The sequence below is a fragment of the Catharus ustulatus genome, chromosome 6 (assembly GCF_009819885.2).
Source record: "Catharus ustulatus isolate bCatUst1 chromosome 6, bCatUst1.pri.v2, whole genome shotgun sequence".
Lineage (NCBI taxonomy): Eukaryota > Metazoa > Chordata > Aves > Passeriformes > Turdidae > Catharus > Catharus ustulatus.
The window spans coordinates 12,900,175-12,919,013 of record NC_046226.1 but is presented as its reverse complement, the minus strand read 5'-3'; the positions used below and the strand labels follow the sequence as shown (position 1 = coordinate 12,919,013).

At 43.5% G+C, this 18,839-nt stretch overlaps 1 protein-coding gene across 1 annotated transcript in view; it reads right to left on the bottom strand.

Annotated features, from left to right (window-relative positions):
• Positions 1-98: 98 nt before the first annotated feature.
• The window catches only part of CCDC85C (coiled-coil domain containing 85C), a 108,504-nt gene continuing 89,763 nt past the window's right edge, over positions 99-18,839 (bottom strand). Inside the window, exons 4-6 of the mRNA XM_033062080.2 lie at positions 12,121-12,216; positions 5,389-5,487; positions 99-3,763 (exon numbers count right to left, since the gene is read on the bottom strand). Of these exons, the coding sequence (XP_032917971.1) occupies positions 3,674-3,763; positions 5,389-5,487; positions 12,121-12,216 (285 nt within the window). The 3' untranslated portion in view covers positions 99-3,673. The remainder of the gene's footprint in view (positions 3,764-5,388; positions 5,488-12,120; positions 12,217-18,839) is intronic.

The window sequence follows — 18,839 nt, the reverse complement described above, 5'->3', positions numbered from 1 at the left end:
TATTTCAGCAGTGGTCTCCCAAATCTTACTCATCAGTTTATTTAAAAAGAATGTATTTTATTTTATTCAGCTAGAAGTATACACTATCACAATCAATCTCTTACTTCATTTTTACTAAAATATTTCAAATGAATGTTTTACACACATTATCAAAAAAAACTGTACTATTACTTTCCTTCCCCAGAAAAGCCAGAGTGGTTCAATAATAGGTAAAAACGCGTGCTAAGGTCTAAAGAATTTTGCTATATACACAACAGCAGGTGCTAACTTTTCCAGTTCTTTGTAAATCATATACAGAAAATATAGCAGGGCTGTAAGATCACAGGTTTAACAGAAATCAAACTTTAAACTGATTTCTAAAGCAGCACAAATAGACTTTCCCCACATTATGAAAAATATACAATTTTATCACTTTACAGTCATGCACTTTGAAAAAGATCAGTAGTACTCTTCCCCCCCCAGTTTCTAGAAAGATAAAAGGTCACTTTAACACTGATTTCATTTAATATCTAATATTTGGATAAAAATGTGCCATTCTCAAACAAGGTTGTGCTCAGCAGTCTTATCAAGGTGCGAAGAGCCAACTGAAGCTGGTTACACTGCAGCATTTCAGGAACTGTTAGGGAAATGCTGCTTACTCCAGTCGCTCCAACAAAAGTCAAGGATGTGATTTTTACTTTCCTTAAGCAAGCAAAGTCCATTTGTAAACAGTGGATGCTTTCTTTACCAGAGGATTGCAGAACCCAGGGCTTCAATCTTGAAGAAATTATTTTGGGCTATTGCCCCAAATATAATAATTTAATGGCCACTATTTCAAGGGATGTTCCCCTCCAGCTTAATGTACAAAGTTCCTCAGGTAGTTTTCACTGAATACTGAGCGCATAGGTAAGTGAATTTAAATATGCATATAAAATATCTATTTAGCAGAAAATTCAGCACCCAAGTCATCCTGTAAAGTCATTGAGCATCATTTTACCCCAGGAAGACATTTTATAGCTCAAATGGAGCCAAGTATGAAGATTGGCAAGCCTAAAAACCCCTAAACAGTAATGCCCCCAAGGTACAGCACTGTCATGTTCTTCTGCAAAATCAGTGATGCACATCTTATACTGATGATAAAATCTTAAAAAGGGCCCTACAAGTATCAAGTTTGTTCAGCTGAACTGCTGGCTACCCTATAAACTGGCTCTTCAGGATCTGCAGGGCTAATTGAGCTCAATTGCAGCACTGTTTCCCTTGTAGGCGAGATCTGCAGGTGGAACAAAACAAGCTTTGCTTGAAGTCATTGAATAGATTTTGAGAGAAATTTAAGAGCAGGGAATATTTGAGTGGGAGTTACATAGTGGTGAGACGTAATCTGATGAGTATAGCTCTTATCTTGTTGAGAGCACCTGCTACTAGCCTTATATACGTCTTAAATACCAAGCATGTCATGAACACAGTTAACTCTCTCCAAGTGCTGGCAACATTTGTGTTGCTTTAGTTAAAATTCACTGACATAAATCAACCTTGTTCCACATATACTTGAAGTCTCTGCTTAATCCAGCAATCAGATGCCACCAAAGCTAAAATGGCCTTTCAATGCAGATAGATTAAACTAACCCTCAGTTTGACCTTAGATGTTAAGGAACAACGATGTTCTACTTCACATCACCTTTTCTGGTACAGAAATCTCAATGTATAAATTGTACAGGAGGAAGACAAGTAATCACCAATGGTGACTAGAAACTGGAGGTCAAAATAAAAAGCAGAGGAGGAAATCCAGAATCCTCAAAGATGCTTAAAGGAGACAGACAGACTCTAGAATGGATTTTTCCAGACTCCATGGGATGTAAATACTATTAGACTGAGAGCTATCTAGCTCAGTGTTCACTGACTGAGCAGTAGTAAGAAATAATCTACTGGTGGGTGTGAGTGAGAGTATGCACTTGTGTTTTGGGGGTGGTTCTTGGTTGGTTATTTTTAATATTTTTAACCTACTCAACTGTTATATTTCTATTTCTGCAATGAATAATGAAGTGGTGCTTACTCTTCCTGGTTATTGTATATTTTGGTTGTATTCCTGCTCTATTTTTTTACTGGTTTCAGGTTTCAGTTCTGACACTGCAAATTCTTCAGCCAGGCAGCTATAGTTTATTGTACACCACGGGACCAATTACCTTTCATAAGTTGTCACATGGGTTCCTTGGTATTGTATCAGTGCTCCATGCAATACAGTACCACAAGTCAAGAACTCAAGTGGTAGAACAAATTTAGATGAAGGACCTGTCCAACTAATACAGTTGTCTGTAGCTGTGACTGATTCTTGTAGAGAACAAAAAGAAAGTAATGGTGTTTGAGGTCATTACATCCTCCAACTAATCACTAAAATTGATGCAACTTTTGAAGAGGAGGCTTTGATCTTTTCACATGCCTGTCTTTAAAATTATTTTACACCAATGAGTTCTAATAACAAAGCCTGCTTCCTTGGACTATTGGGAAAGAACATCTAATGAAATACAGGGACAGCTGCTGTGACAACTTGGAAAAGGAGGGAGTCAAATTCTTACAACTACACAGGCAGCTACTGCACAATAGCAAAATGTAACTCCCATTATTTTATATACAACTATTTGAAGAAGGAAAAACCCACTTATTTTGGTTCATTAACAAAAATAAAGCTTGAATGGCAGGAAGTAGTCTCACCTGACAGCTCGTATTTATGGAGTTTTTATTCAGCTCTGCAAGGTTGTTGTTTGGTTACCTTACACAGGAACCAGAATAGATGAGGGATCCAGCAAGAACATTTAAAAAACCCACCCAAATCTTCCTTATGTGAAAGATGAGCTGCTTTTGAAGATCCTGTGAAAGCCATAAGCACTGTCAGGATAGCAGTTTCTGCTGAATTATTTCATAGTGAAGTTTTACAAGAAAAGTGTTGCCATTTTGTAGGGAATACTGTTGTGTGGCTAAGTGACTTCATTCACATTACGACTGCAGAAATCTTGTGTCATTTGATCATGAAAAATTGTTCATTAACACCTGATACGGAGTCTTACACCTTTGTGTACGCTTGTGTGATGAGTACCACCATACAATGTAGGGCAGTACGAGTGCTTTTAGCTTGCCACTCAGTATTTTACACAGAACCTTGTGAAAACAGTTGCATGTCATTCTTCAAAATAAGGACCTCCAAAAAAAGTGTTAGCAGCTCATGAACTTGGCAGGCAGTAAGCCAATGAATTTGAGTTGCATTTTCCATGGCTGCCTGGAGCCACTAACCTGGCTATGAATCACTGACAAGCAGGTGGACAGGAGCAATACAAACGGTGACTTCTCCGCAGGTTAAGGGTTCTTCTTGTTCCTCTTAGAAATTCTCTTGAGTTAGTCAATTCTACAAACAGACCATTACAACAAAGCAGGTTTGAACTACAATAAAAATGATGCAAGTCTGGCATTATTGGATGGTTACCCAGTGAACAGTAGCTCCAGAGCACCACAGCCTGGAAATCAGGCCTTTAGCTGCCATATTTACACTATTGTTACAAAAAAAAGCTGGGGGGAAAAAAAAAGAAAAAAGGAAACCCTGAAAAAACTCAACCCCAACTCCCGAAGAACAGGCAGCCAGAAACACTGAGCTCTGCTTCTTTAGTCTTCACAGAATCCATCACTTCCAGTTGCCAGGATGGTGTTCCTACAAGGGACCCTTGAACTGGTTTCCTGACAGATGTTGCCTGATGGAAGGTTTGGAGCTCGCAGCATCACCCAGCTTTCGCCACACAACCTGAAAGAAAGAAAACAAGGGTTTGGGGAGAGAAAGACAGGATTTTTTTTTTCCTTTTTTTTTTTTTTTTTAAATGTCCAAACCACAAAGCCACTGAGGAACAGCAGAATTTTTTTAATTGCAGTCTGAAAGCCAGAACCAGCCCTTTCCTAGAGCTGGGCTGCAGTTCTCAGCAGGGACACTGGATGGCATCCTTGCACCAGTTTCCAAGGAAAAGACACATTGATGCCTTTTTCTAATTAGTCCCTCTTGAAATTAGAACCGTTTTTGCCTGGGGTAATAGTATAAAACAAATACACTAGATTCAGAACATAAGTTCAATGGTAGGTCAACCCTGCTATGCTTACAGAAAAGATGCTACCATGAACAGAAAAGATAATGAAAAAAGATAATGATTAAAATTATACACACATGACTTTCTAAAAACATACATTTTATCACTCTAGGGCCACTATTTAAATAAAAAATAAACTGCTAAAACTTTATAGCTGCCTTGAATCTACATGAAGTGAATATTTAAAGAGAAAACAGCTGATGATAGACAAATAGAGATGAGTCAGTTTGGGAGGATGAATTTACAGTATTTTAACTTTCTCCCAGCATAGCTACAAGGGACTGGGAAATTAAGCAGACAAAATATCCTAAAAAGCAGGCCTTCATTTACTCTGGTCTTGGCTTTGCTTATAGGGATCCAGAAACCAAAGTGAAGTGCCTTAGCCCTTGCGAAGGATGCTCACAGTGATTCAGTTCAGCAAGCCACGTTTGTGCTCACACTTTCTTTTTAGGGTTAAGGTGGGTTTCAGAATTTAAACAGAGCATTAGGCCCCTCTCAACTGCTGGAAGGCACTAAATGATGTCACCTGGGCTGGCCTCTTATGTGGACTTCAAAAAGAGAAGGCTCATAAGCATCTTCCTCCCTGCTCTGGGCAATTGAACAGCACATCCCCAACTGCAGGTGACAGGTAGCTCCAGCTGCGTTCCAGCAGAAATCTCAAACTCTTTCTTCAAAGCCAGAGCGTGGCTAATGCCATGGAGGCAATGCTGTGACAGCTGACACTGCAGAGCAGAGGCTGGGTACGAGCACTCACCGTACAGGATGTGGCCACCTCATTTAACAGTGTGGTTGCCCAAAATGTTGCAAGTGTTAACAGCACCTCACTATCATGATAGTGTTCAATGACTCCAGACAAGACTCTCCTCTGACATTCCCATGTGGTTTAGGCTCAAACCCACTCATGCTGTACAGCTTCAAACATGGCAAGCAACTGTTGCTTAGCCCAAACCCAGTCCTTATGGGCACAAGTGGAGACAATTGCTAACAGGGCTGTCCTAGTCAGGGAGAGCCCCTTGCACATCTCTGGTCAGCTAGACTAGCTACTCCACAGCCAGGAAGGCATCAAAGTGGGAGCTATCTACTGAGCAAAGGCTGCTCTGTGCAGTGAACAAGGCATTCAGGTCACCCAAAACAGTGATTAGCAGAGCCTCCACTCTTCCCTTGTGCCTATGGACCTCACAAGGCTTACATGCAGCAGATCCCTGTTCCTCCATACTTCTAACAAAAGACCCCCTTTTAGAACCTTGGGGTTCTTAAAGGAACCCCAAGAGTTGCTGGGAGGAGCTCTTACATTGCACATTTCACGAACGATCGCCTTCTCCTTTTCACTTAGGTCTTCTTCATAGTTGTCTTGCATTTGCCTGTCCAAATTTTCATGGACCTCAAGGACCTACAAAAAAAAATATTACAAAACCATTATGTTCCTCAAATAATTGTGTTCCTAAGAACATCAATAGCAAGTATTTAAATTGGCAGGATTCACAAAGACTCAAGACAAGCAAAGACAAGCATGACATCCAGCTGGACACCTCCATCCTCCCTGCTCCCCCAGGCATGTCCTGTCTCTGTCCCATCACCTGCATGGTGTGGCTGCTGTCACAGTCCTGGGGACCATTGGCAGCAGGCTGCTTGTGCCCACAAGTGCATTTCTTTCCAGGAAGGCTGCTGGTAGTCCCACCTTCCAGGCAGCACCCCAACAAGCACGATGTTGTCCCTCACCATGCACTGATCATACCCCAAACCTCTAGAACAGCTCAAGTGGGGGCCAGCCCTGGCCTGCCACATCCCACTGTCCTGGCCACCCCCACAGAGCTCCTTCAGGGAGACAGTGCCCAGCTGTAGCCAGCTGGTCCCTTGATCACAGAAAGGAGACTGCCTGGGGCTAAAGACAGCCTTCACTTCCAGCTAGAAACACCAACCTGAGGGATACCACCCCCTGTCACCCCTGTATGCATTCCAACAGTTCTCCAGACAGGTATGTCACACAAGGTGGGCACAGCCCTGCACAGGAGCCTCCAGGTCTTACAGTTGCCTCTATACTGATTTGCACACCTCACCCAGGGCTTCACCACTGATGAGCCAGGTGGCCAGCTCAGTGTGTAGAGTCAGGGATCCTGCAACCACCCAACATCACCAGACAGCACGTGGTCTCATCTACCACGATGCATCCACATGCATATGAAGGTGTACAATAGGTGTAGTTGTATGAGTAAATACTCCTATACTTCCCAGGGAGGTACAGAACCAGATGCTGTGCTAAGATGGGTTTCAGCCTTTGCTGAGGTGTATATACAGCACTGGCTGCTCCACAAAATGGGATACCAGGGAAGATCATCCCTGCTTGAGCACTGCAATCCTGCTGTACTCAAAATGAGTTACAAACAAAAATAGGTCATTCTCCAAGGGCCTGTAGCCTACTTGGGACCAGTCTTTGCATAGATAGGAATTATCCACATCCATTCTAAGAAGAGAGGGATGCAAAAAGCATGTACGTGCTGACGAAGAGAGCATCTATTTTCTGCTAAAGAGGAGGGAATTAATTATTGATCCAGCTGGACTCGCACATTGAACTTGCTTGTCTGGAGCTGTGTGCTTCCGACACTGACTGCAAAGCCAGCAGCCTGCAGCCTCACATCCTGGCATGGAGCTCCAGGGCTGCCTGGCTGGCTGCTAAACATCAGCTGTGTCCACAGGGCAGGTGTCAAGGAAACCATGGGGTAGATTAGTTACAGATCACATCAACCCCAGCCTCTGCTTTCCACAGCCATCCATCTTGCAGGCACAAGAGTCTCAGTGGACTAAAATAAGCTGTTTTTCTACAATTTGTGCTTAAACTAAACCCACGTTCCTTAGACTAGGAGGTGTGAAAAGGTGGCACAGCATGTTTCTTTCAGTGGAAATGTCTTCTAACAGTGTTAACCAGGCAGAACTGGAGCTGAAAGATGATCAGATGGAAGTTATGTTTGTACTTAATTTCTGAATCTCATTTACTCTGCTTCCCAGGTTCAACCCATGTCTGGCTAGGCACTTTGTAAAGATGTGTTAGTATCTTGGGTATGGGAAAATGGGATTCATAGTGACAAAACATAACACCCTATCCAGGAAAGGCATCTTGGAAGAAAATACACTCTGAAGAGTGAAATAACCTCCTGAAGAATGACAGGAAGGCCTTTTCTTAATGCTGATCCAGCCCCAGTTATTCTCAGATGCTGCCAGATGCCTCCTCAGCTGTTTAGAAGGACCAGGTTAATGTTCCTCCAGTTACACCACTGGGGAATACGGACATGCCTTCACATCAGCTATCTATGGATCAGCTGCAGTTCAAGGACTGTGCATTCAGCGTGGGTTTAAGAAACTGGGGTATGTCCTTCTTTGATTTCTGCCACCTCTCATCCCAGGAGCCTAAAGAAAACACAAATGTACCCCAGGCTCAAAGTGGCTGATGCCATCCCCTCCTTTTTGCTTTTCACCAAGCTGCACTGACAGCACTTGGTCCTTTGCTGACACAGCAGCCCTTTGTGATCTCCCTGGGTAAAATGCCAGCCAGGGAGAGCAGCCTGCTCCACTTGGACATGTGCTACTCCACATGCAGGAGGGGCTGGACTGGGAAATATTGCTATCCTGCATAGGGATGTCACTTCCCAAAACCAACTTTCACCTTGCTCTTGGTGGGCATGCTGGCTTGTCTGGCTTTTCCCCTACTGATACATAAACTGAGGAACACCTCAAGTGTTCTTTGAGACAGCACTGATGTCTGCAAGGCACTGTCACCTCAAAGTCACCCAGTCCACCACATCCCTTATGACTTGTTGTACTCACCCCATATGGCCAAACACATTTTAAAAACAAACATTCAATTAAAAAAAAAAAAAGAAAAAAAAAGCACTAAAGAGTCTGAATGACAGTAGTAGAGCTTTGTAAGGGAAGTTGAAAGTTGAGGTATTCATTTCTGCAACACAAAGCACGCTGGGATACTTTCCAAATTGTGCAAACCTCACTAATTTTGTTGCTTCATAAGTCAGCTGGACACAGCACTGGGAAACATTCTGCTCCAGCAAGGGAGAAGTCCATATGCCCTGCTAGGACTCTTCCCTAGTTTTGGAAGGCCAAATCCTGTCTTATCCACAATTAGTGGGAGTGATGATCACCTGCTTGATAGCTCTGTGCCCATGGAAGAGATCCAGGCTTTTGCTGTGGGGGCAGCTGGGTTATAGGCTAAATGTCATTCTTTTACATTTGTCTCATCACCTCCCCACGTCTTCAGCAGATTTGCTCAGTTCCTAAGAAAAGTGCTTTGATGTTCAGTGAGATACTGAGCTGTAGCATATGTACCTTTTATTCTTGTTAGCAAAAACAGCTGTTAGGAGTGCCAACCTGTCATCTTGCTCTTTATTTAGTAGGTGCAAACAAACAAAACTATTTCAGAAGGAAAAATAAAGAAAATCCTATACATGCTCAAGGAAGAACTTGTGGTAAATTGCAGGCAGCACTTCAGCCACATAGATAGAATTTAGCTGGCAGAAAATCCCAAGGAAAAATCTTAGGGGATATAACATATGTGGGTGCAGAGGCAGTCCAGAAGCCCTGCAGATCCATATGGAGTGGACAGTCCCTCAGTCACTTTTGCTTAGGCACAGAATCACATCCTAGGTGCCTCATCAATTGGTGACAGGCTTGCATGCAAGTGTTCCACAAGACAAGTGGAGCCAGCTGCACAGAATCATGGAATAATAGAAGGTTTGGCATGGATGCCATTTATTAGAGCAGGTTGCTCAGAGTCTCATCCAGACTGACTTTGAACGCTTCCAGGGATGGAGCATCCACAGCTTCTCTAGGCAACCTGTTCCAGTGTCTCACCACCCTCAGAGTAAAGAATTCCTTCCCAAAACCTAATCTGAGCCTGCCTTCTTTCAGTTTAAAACCATTGCCTCTTGTCCGGTCACTATGTGACAGGACACTATGAACCTCTCCTTTTTTTTTTATGAGCCCCCTCTACAAAACTTGAAGGTGCTATAAGGTGCCTCTGGAGCCTTCTCTTTTCCAGGCTGAACAACCCCAGCATCCTCAGTATTTATTCACAGGAGAGGTGCTGCATTCCCTTAATCATCTTCATTGCCTCTCCAACCCTTCTTGCCTTTTCTTGCAGTAAGGAGCTGGTCTGCTGATCCATAAGGACTTCATTTTTCAACCAAGAAGGGCTTTTTCCAGTATCTGTTGTGATATAGCCAAAGCACAAAATCTCATTTATAAGCTGCTCTCTTCTCAAGACAGAGTCATGATCTGTTTCACAGGAGGTGAGGGTCTAGGGCTGCAGCTGCATCCAGCTTCCCACATGCAGGGGCTGGCACTGGAAAAGCTACCCAGTTCTGCAGGGTGTAAATAAAACTTACACCATGTGCTATGGTATGACATGGCCAAAAAAAAGATCTGCAGCTGGAGATCAACAGCTACTAACTATTTCACTGGGCCACAAGGGAGGAGGAGAGATTGAGACCATGACCAGCTTCCTCTGTCTTTCAATTTCCAGATGATCCTTGGAAATGGGCCACAGGATGGAAAAATAGACACCTTCTCATCCCTCCATGCCACTCTGACCTACACACTTCACATTTGAAGTGAGGAGAATTTCCTCCTCACTTCAAATGTGAGAATATTTTTAACCTCAAGTCAGTGAGCAGAATACATCACGTGAGATGATTTATGCCCCGTGAGATGTGACTGCTATGTCACCTTTCTGTCTCAAGCCATGGCAGTTCCCAGGGCTTTGGAGACAGACAAATGCACCTCATCAGCCAAATTATGAAATCACACACCAGAATTTCTTCTGAATTTCTTCTAGCCCTTCCTAGGAATCCACAAAGCTCTAAAGTAGAGGGATTACTAATATGTGCAAACAATCAGTCACCCAACTTCTTTTCAATTCCTTTAAATGAAAAATTGCACCAGACTTTCCAAACCTAATTTCCAGTTTCCAAGAATCTTCCTCATTAATTTTCAATCCTTTTCATAAGCTTATCAAACCACATCTTAAAACCATTTATGTTTCTTGCCCTTAGTGAGAAATTCAGTCCTGCAATTCCTAAAGCAAATAGGAAACTAATTATTCCCCAGAATATGATCATAATCAATTTTCTAAGTATTTGATCTTGTAATTTAAAAACACTACCAACTCTGTTTAATATTATCCCTCACCACCATCTCACCAAATGCAATTAAGAGCAAGAGCAGAAAGGTATGAACTCCACAGTTTGGGAAGAAAAAGCCAACAGGAGTAGTCTGGACTGCATCAGGGTTTGGATGATTAAATGCAATCAAAGCCAAATCAGTACAAAGTGACAGAAAAACAAAGGTTCATATGAGTTTGCAACATTCTGCAAGGCAACAGTTACCAGATCCATCTGTATGTACAGATATATATACACACACAGGAGAAATGTCACCCACAAGCACATTGCAGCTTAGAATAGGATGGAGTTCTCTGATAGCACAGAGTCAGTCACAACAAGTAAAGAGGAAACTTGCTGGAAAACACAGCACTAGTACATGGCAACAATATATCCACACAAGTGAACTGCCACTTGTGTGGCCAGCTCCTTTGGGAACAAGCAAAAACTGCACTAAAAGTATTTCTTAACCCTTGAACATGCTGAACATCCTTCCCTTAAGGAGTTATACAATCAGTCAATAGGAGTTATACAATTTGGATATATAAAGTCTTAAGAAAGCTGAAAAATCAAGATCTGCAATTTGAAGGATCATTTATAATTTAAATTCAAATTAGATCTAAATCAAACCACACTTGTCTTAATAACTACTTGAGAAACAGTGGCATTCAATATCCACCTGGGATCTGGCAACTGCTCAGTGGAACTAATATCCTTACCAGTCACACTACTGCTTCTCCTGACATTTGTTGGTTTTACCATCACCACCACCACTACAACATCTGTCCTGGAGCCAAGAGATCCTGGACAGGCATGATATACTGAGATAGAAACACTAAAAATTAGAAAATTTAGGGATTTGGATCATAACCATGAGCAACTCATGTGCCATTTATTTATAGGTCAGATGTGGAAAGGTACACAGCAAACAGCTTTGTAAGTATCTGTCTCAGGTATAAGATCATCCAAGCTAGTGATGCCACTGCTGGACCTTTTTTCCAGCTATGACCATAGGGATCTGAGCTCCAGAGCAGCCACATAGAAATCCTCCTTTGAGATGATGTTCATCTTTTTAATCCTGCACAAAATTCTTCAGTTTCAGCAAATCCAAATCTATGAATCATTATATTTCAACCAAAGATTAATTTAGGTAAGAAACTTTCCAGCCATCCCTATGACACCTTGTAAAGGATTTGTGCTTCTGTGTCTCTCAAATACTCAGAAGTATCTTGCTTAACTAGTTAAACATGTTGCACTGGGGAATTACACTTTTTCTGCTAATGGATGGTCACTAGAACCTGAAAGCTGCTGTGAAATCATGGTGCAAGTTTTCTCCTTTAACTCACCTACAAGTTTCCCATGGTCCCATTGTCAGTGGTCCTGACTTTAATCCCTACTGATGATGCACATCCTACATGGGTAGGATGTCACTGTTTGTTGTATATTTTCATAAAATAAAATCTTTCTTCTTTGAAGGTTGCTGCAGGATTTTCAACAACAAAATATATGAGGAAATGCAGTTTTTGTGTCCCTTTTTAAAACAGCATTTTGGACACCACTGTCACCCCAGAAACCCAGTTTACACAGGACTGATGAACCCAAAGGGTAACCATTGTTACCTTCAGCATCAGCAGCTTTTATTGGAGGTTTCCAACCCCCCAAAAAATAGCTATGCATAATCTTGCGTAGCTCTGCAACTATTTCAAGTAATGTTTATTCATCATGACACAGGTGCTGGTTACCAATATCCTGCCTGCATATTAACTTTCTGTGTTCAGTTGTTTCCACAAGAAGAGCCAATGGCCAGCTCTGCCCCTCAGGTGCAACACAGGACACCCCAGTGCCCCACCCAGCCTTACCTTCATAGCATGCACCACAGCCTCTGGCTTCTGGCCCACAGGGACATACCCTGCTGCAGGAGAAGATGTAAGATCAGATGTCATGCGAGTTGGGCCCTGTGGAAATCAGAGAAGACAAGTGTTAATTCCCCTTTGGGTGATTTAAACAAGGACAAAGAAAATATACAGAAAATTTGACCACTAGCTTGTCTCAAATTTAATCCCCTCAGCCACCTTTAAAGACAACAGACACCACTACCCCTTCCTCACAAGTCACTTGATTTGACACCATTTAAGTGCCAGCACTCAGTCTAGATGTGTTCAGGCAGGAGATCACCCTGATTTAAACCTAAATTGATTCAAGAAACTTTCTTTTTTTTTTCATTTAGGATAGCTTTCTACAAGGACAAGATCAAAGAGCACTCATCCTTCTAGACATGGGAGCAATGCAAACAAGATGATTTTCCAGCATAAAACGGTCATTTCTAAGAAGCTGTGTTGATGAAAGAAACAGTTGGCATAACTTCATTGCTTCTCTGGCAGCGTTTTCACATAGACATCAAGTACCGATCTTCAGCTACAGAGAAAATTGTGAAAGCAACCTTAAAACAAGCAGATGTCCAAACCTAATGTTGGCTGGGTTTGTTTCCAAAATGCTGGCCAGTCCTCCTGCATGAAGGATTCCATTGGGAAAGATGCCGAAATGACATTTTACAAAAGATTTCTACTGTCCAACCAGCCTTGTAAGCACTTTTCAAAGGGCTTTCCTTTTTCTACAGGCATCCAGCTTGAATTATAAGAGACACAATATCTTTATTCAGTGAGATGCACCCTGCCTGTCCCTAATATTTTTGCATTGCTTTGTAACTCTAGGAGAAATCAACAATGAAATCATTGACCAAACTTGTATTCAGTCTTCACATCCTTTAGGAAACACAAAGAATTATTATACTTGGGGGCCTCTGAAAGCAAATTAGGATGGCAGAGCGGCATGTAGCACCATCACAGGAATGCTTTCACACACAACACACGAGGCACTCTATTCACGTCTTTTCTGGGTTTAAAAACACAGCATGTTTTATGCTTTGTCTTGTCACTCTGCTTTCCATGCCAAGGCCAGCAAGTTAGTTATGCCAGAAGAATCATTGAATAACAGAAACACAGAACAGTTTGGGTTGGAAGGGACCCTAAAGATCCTCTAGTTTCAACCCTCTGCCGTGGGCAGGGAACCATCCACTAAATCAGGTTGCTTAAAGCACTGTCCAGCCTGGCCCTGAACACTCCCAGGGACAGAGCATCCACAACTTCTCTGGGCAACCTGTGCCAGTGCCCCACCACTCTTACAGTAAAGGAGAACCAACGGAGGGGCACTTTCTCAGCTCTGTTTCTTCCAAATGTTTTAAGTTGCAGGGGCCTTTTTACTCATAAAAGCGTTCATGTGCATGTATTAAAGGAAAACATGGGCTCATCCATTAGGCTGCAGACAAAAAGGCATGGAGCCTTTGAAGCCCTGGCCACTGATCTGTGCCTAACCCATGCCATGACCAACAGCCCCTTGCTCATAATAGCAACCTTCATGAAGTGAGTTAAGGTGATACACAAACTTCCTTTGGAGAGGGGGTAGCATCTCAGAGAAAGGACAGTTGGACTTACTAACCCCACAATAATTCTCCAAGGTTATTTAAGAGCCTGAAAAAGCAGAGGCACTCACAGGGCATGGTTCTGGACCTAGGTCAGAGTGTTACAGCTTGCTGGAGTTGTGGCCACCTGGGGACACATCCTCAGCCCCCCCATCCATAACACCAGACAGAAAAGACAGAGGCTGGGGGGGACTGGATCCAGCCAGTCTACAACTGTGACTTATGGCTGCAAAACAGGGTACAAATTTCTCACAGGGCTGGTAAATGCAACAGAGCCCTTCCAGAATCAGCTTCCCACAGAGGTCAGAGACACCAATCATGCATGCATAATTACTCTTCATCATAAAAGATGCTCTCTTTCTATAAATGACCAGGTTCATGACAACAGAAAGAAGACTATTCAGGAGTTTGTGCTCATGCTTGATATGGATCTTCTCCCATGCCCCCTTCAGAACTAACACAGGAAATGCCAAGCAAAGGTCTAACATCCAATATTTCTTTGGAGTTGAGAGAAAGTTAAAAGGAATTGCTGCTGATAACATTTTAAATATAGTTTCCTGGCCAAACTAGAGTAGATCACAAGATCTCCCATATGAAAGACAGTAGCAGCTTCTCCTCACATAACTGAAGTCACTAATAAGCTACAAAGCATTTCCATGATCACAATCACTCTCAAAATTATCACAGAATACAAATGAAACAAAAATGATTAGAGAGAAATATTTTCTAAAGAGCTTGATCATACTTAACCAATCACTATACTGACAAGATAAAAGCATTCTTGCAAACATGGTGATATACTGGATATATCTAATCACACTAAAAACATTCAAAGAGTCACCTTCCTTCTCATACAAGGGCAGTCATCTGAGGGGCCCCTGAACACAGGTAGAGAATTTGACTGAAGAAGGGGAAAATAATTTTAAAGAATGAGAAATGCAGCAAAAGAGTTAATCTGACTTGTAGTCAAAGTCTCAGTGAAGATTACTTCATTTCTAAAACAGGCATGACCCCTGATACTTAGCTTGGAAGCCAAAAGCCCCAGCCAACAGAAGGAGATGTCCAAATTGCTGAGTGCCATCATCAGCAAAGATGAGTGCACCACATGACCATGCCACTGGCCCATTGCCCCAGGCCACAGAGACCTGCCCACCATGCCAGGCTGGTGCTACAAAACTTGTAAAACACGTACGTGCTTGTCAAACACACAAGTGAAGAAAGTGGGGGAGCAGACAAGGATCTCACCAACATCCCCACTCTCTGCAGCTATGGGATGCCCCCAGTAAAAATACACACACAGCTCAGGGTGGCTCAATAGGCACCATTGCAGTCAGTGCTTCTTGTGCAGCTGCACCCTGGGGGAAAGCTTTCTGGACACAAAGAGCCAGCGTTTTTTAAAGGGGTTGCTGCTTCATTCCCACTGATTTCAGTGTGGTTCACAAAAAAAAAAGGAAAAAAAAGCTTCAGCCAAACTCCTATCAGCTTCCTGCACAGAGACACACATAAAGGAGGCCAGAACCGAGGGGACTGCAGTCAGCAAGGAAAGAAGTGACAACATATTCAGCAGGATACATGGCCAGCAGGATGCATGGCCAGCCTTTGGAGGATGGAGGAGAGGAAAATGGGCAGAGTTCACCGATAGTGTTAGCTGAAGAGGAGGAAATGGAAGGAATTGGAGATAAGGTCAAGGTTGCTATACTGGAAAACTGCCAACAGTGGGAGAAGGGAGAGAATGGGAAGGAAGAGGAGGATGTGTATTTTACCCAGCAGGAAATCCATTGAGGTGAAATGCAAAGGAGAGGGAACCAGAGATTTGACATAGGAAATTGGAAGGAGGGCAGAGAAAATCTCAAGAAGTCAGTGTTAAAGTAGTAACTAAAAATTGCACAGATGGAAGAGATTCCTCATGCCTAGAACAGATGCAATTGGAAACGTAGGCAAGAATTCCCACAGCAGCACTCCAGCACTCTAACTCAGCTAATCTGAGGACCCCCACCACTGCAGAAACCCATGCCCTTCCTGTTCCCTACAGCTGACATTTCACAGACATAGGAACACAACTGACTCAGCACCCTGGCAGACAATAATAGCAAGGTTAATCTGGTTACATCCGAAGAAGCAGGAATTGTCCATATAGGCAAAAAGCAATATGGTGTTTTGAGGCAAGGCTCACTCTCAGCTTCCTCTCCCCATCTGGTTTTGTCGAGCATGCAGTCCTTGTATTAGATGGACATATGGCTTTTCCACTTGCTAGGTTTTTACAGTGTTTGGTACTTCAGAGGTGGTTTACTATTCACCCTCAGATATATGGTTATTACTTAATTATATAAATGAATGGTGCTCAGAAGTCACCAAAAATACCATTAAAACTTATAATAAAGATGTTGAGAAAGAGCATACTGCTTTCAGCTACATCCACAGCCACAGTCACCCCACCAAAAGGAAGAGCTGCCTGGCAATGAGATCACCAGTCAAATTAAAGAGAGGGGGTATAGGTTATGTGTCTGAGTTCCCAGGTGCTTGCAGAAGCCAAGCCTTTTTCCCTATGCACAGTGTTTATCAACGACTGTACCTTTGAGACCCAAAGACAGTTCTCCTTAAGAAGCAAAAACCCCAGGGAACAGAGGCAGTCAGTGCCCTCCCCATCCCACCCACCCCACATCATGCACACTGAACCACAAATCCACCACAGAAACTCAATTCTATCTGAGACCCTCCCAGAAACCTCTCTCTGGAGCCTGCAGGGTTTGTCTCCAAGTCTGTGTGGAGAGTCACACTCCAGCTGTATAATTGACTAAGAAAAGAGAGAGAAACTGCTGCCTCTCATGTCAGAGCATCCTTGAAGCAATTCCCCTACACACAGGGAATAAGTTCCCCAATTCTCTGTTGCTAGAATGACACTGACAACCTCCAATCCAAAGCAGAAAACAAAGCAAATCAACGTAGACCCATCCAGTGCCCCAGCCAAAAACCATCAGCAAAGCAATAGTGCTAATGTGAGAAATAAAATCCCCAGACCACAAACACTGCCAATTGATCCTTTTCAATCTGACACCAAAAAAATGAAGAGCAGAGGCCTCAGCTTGCAGCTGTTGGTGAACATTGGTGAACATCTGGTGCTATGTGTCACACCACGATGTCATTACCAGCACGACCAAGTTTCCTAACGAGTCCTTGCTGGCTGTATCTGGCTGCATGGGATGTGGTCCAGCACAGATGCTGACAAGCACTGCCATGGAGTCTCCATTCCTGTGCATTTGGAGGACCAAAATTAATAAGACTCTCTGCAATAGGGCACACTGCAAAATCCTGATAATGACATACCTCCACAGAGGTAAAATAAGGCTTAAAATATGAATATCTCTTAATAGCAGTGGGAATGCTTTGGAACCCAAGAAGAAAAGAGCCTAACTGGGGATGACAGGTGTCTGCTCTTTCAGAGGTTTTGGAACAGAAATTTAAAAAAAAGAACAAAGAAATGGTGATAAACAATTTCTCCTTGATTCCTCTGGGGATCTGAAAAGACATGAGACCTTGGGCCTTCCATCAGTTTTCAATCTCTTTTTGCTCAATTATATTCTGTCTTTTAATGACACCCTTTCCTATCTCACCTCCAAGAGAGCTATTCCTGATCTGCAGGAAGACTGCAAAAGACTAAGTCACAAAACCTAGAAGAGAGCATCATGCTGGTTTTACTTCAGCCAGCAGGCACAACCTAAGCACTGAGGATGCTTCAGACCAACATGGAACAGATGAGCAAATATTAATGCTTCTGAACTCCACATCTTCCCCTTGCCTTCTATTAATTTCTGTCTCCCATTTCAAAAAACAAGCTTTTAGAATTCAAACTCGATTATATAAGCCACATTTTTGTAATGGCATACCTCAGACAACATTAAAGCTAAATGGAGTCATATCAGACACCGTGAAGTTTTTATTGCCGAGACAGCACACAGAAAATTACATTACATCAGGCACTGTCAGACAGCTCACAATAAAATTCCCAGGCATGTCTATTTATCTCACAGTGGGTTTGTCTGCAGCCTGCTTAGCCAGGTTTGAATTGTACTTGGACCCTTCCTTAGCACCTGTCATCATCAAGGTGTTTTAAATAAATAATAAATAAACAAAGGTGTCAATGACACTCTACAAATTAGGAACTGTTAAGAGACAAGCAGGAAGCAGTAACATGCCCACAGTTGATGGAAAGTGGGTGGCAGAGCCAGGCAGTACCAAGGGAAGGTGCCATGACTGGCACCCCTGTCCCGGTGTGCCAACAGAACAGGGGGCCCAGCACATTTTAGTTTTGTGAATGTGGCTACAAGTTCAAGGCAGTGCCTGGAGCAGCTCCAGACAGGTATGCTGGGGGTAGATGGGGAAAACCAGTAGCAAAACCAAGGGCTGAGAGCACAGGCCTTTCTGGCAAGGGAGAAGGAAAGGCAGGGAATGACCAGGACCCTGCAGCATGGTGGCTCCATCAGAAGCGGTGCAGGCAGTACTGGGCTCACACGGACGGATGGTCCATTCAGAACGAGAAATCTCCCTTTACACAAAGATGAGTGGCATTCCTGGGTGATCATACACAAAAAAATCTCCTGTTACCACCAGCCTGGGAAATTCCCTGGGTGCCCTGATCGTTTTGCATCCCGGTCGCATTTCCCGTGCTGCGCTGCCCTGCAGCTGCAGAGGGGTTAATGGCTGGAACAAAGCACCGAAGCACGACGTGACTCCGGGCTGACATTTCACCTCCCTTCCTGCGAAGTCCCTTCCCTCCCTGCTGCATCTTCCCGTGCCCAGGGCAGCTCTGCCACTGCCACCACGTGTGGAGCTCCCCCGGAGCCCAGCTCCTCCCATGGCCCTGCAGGGACAGGGCGACCTGCTGGCACTCTGGCACCAGCCCCAGGGCTCCTTGAGGCTGCAAGATTTCCTGGAGGCACAAAGAACCGACCAGCTGACCAGCTGCAGACCAGCTTTTTGCCACCCTACTGCAGACGATGCCAGACCTCTGGTATCTGAGCATCACCGGAGCCTGGGAGCAGCAGCCTGTGTCCTGTGTGCCTGGCAGATGATCCAGGCAGTGATGGTGCTTGGCTGCTATTA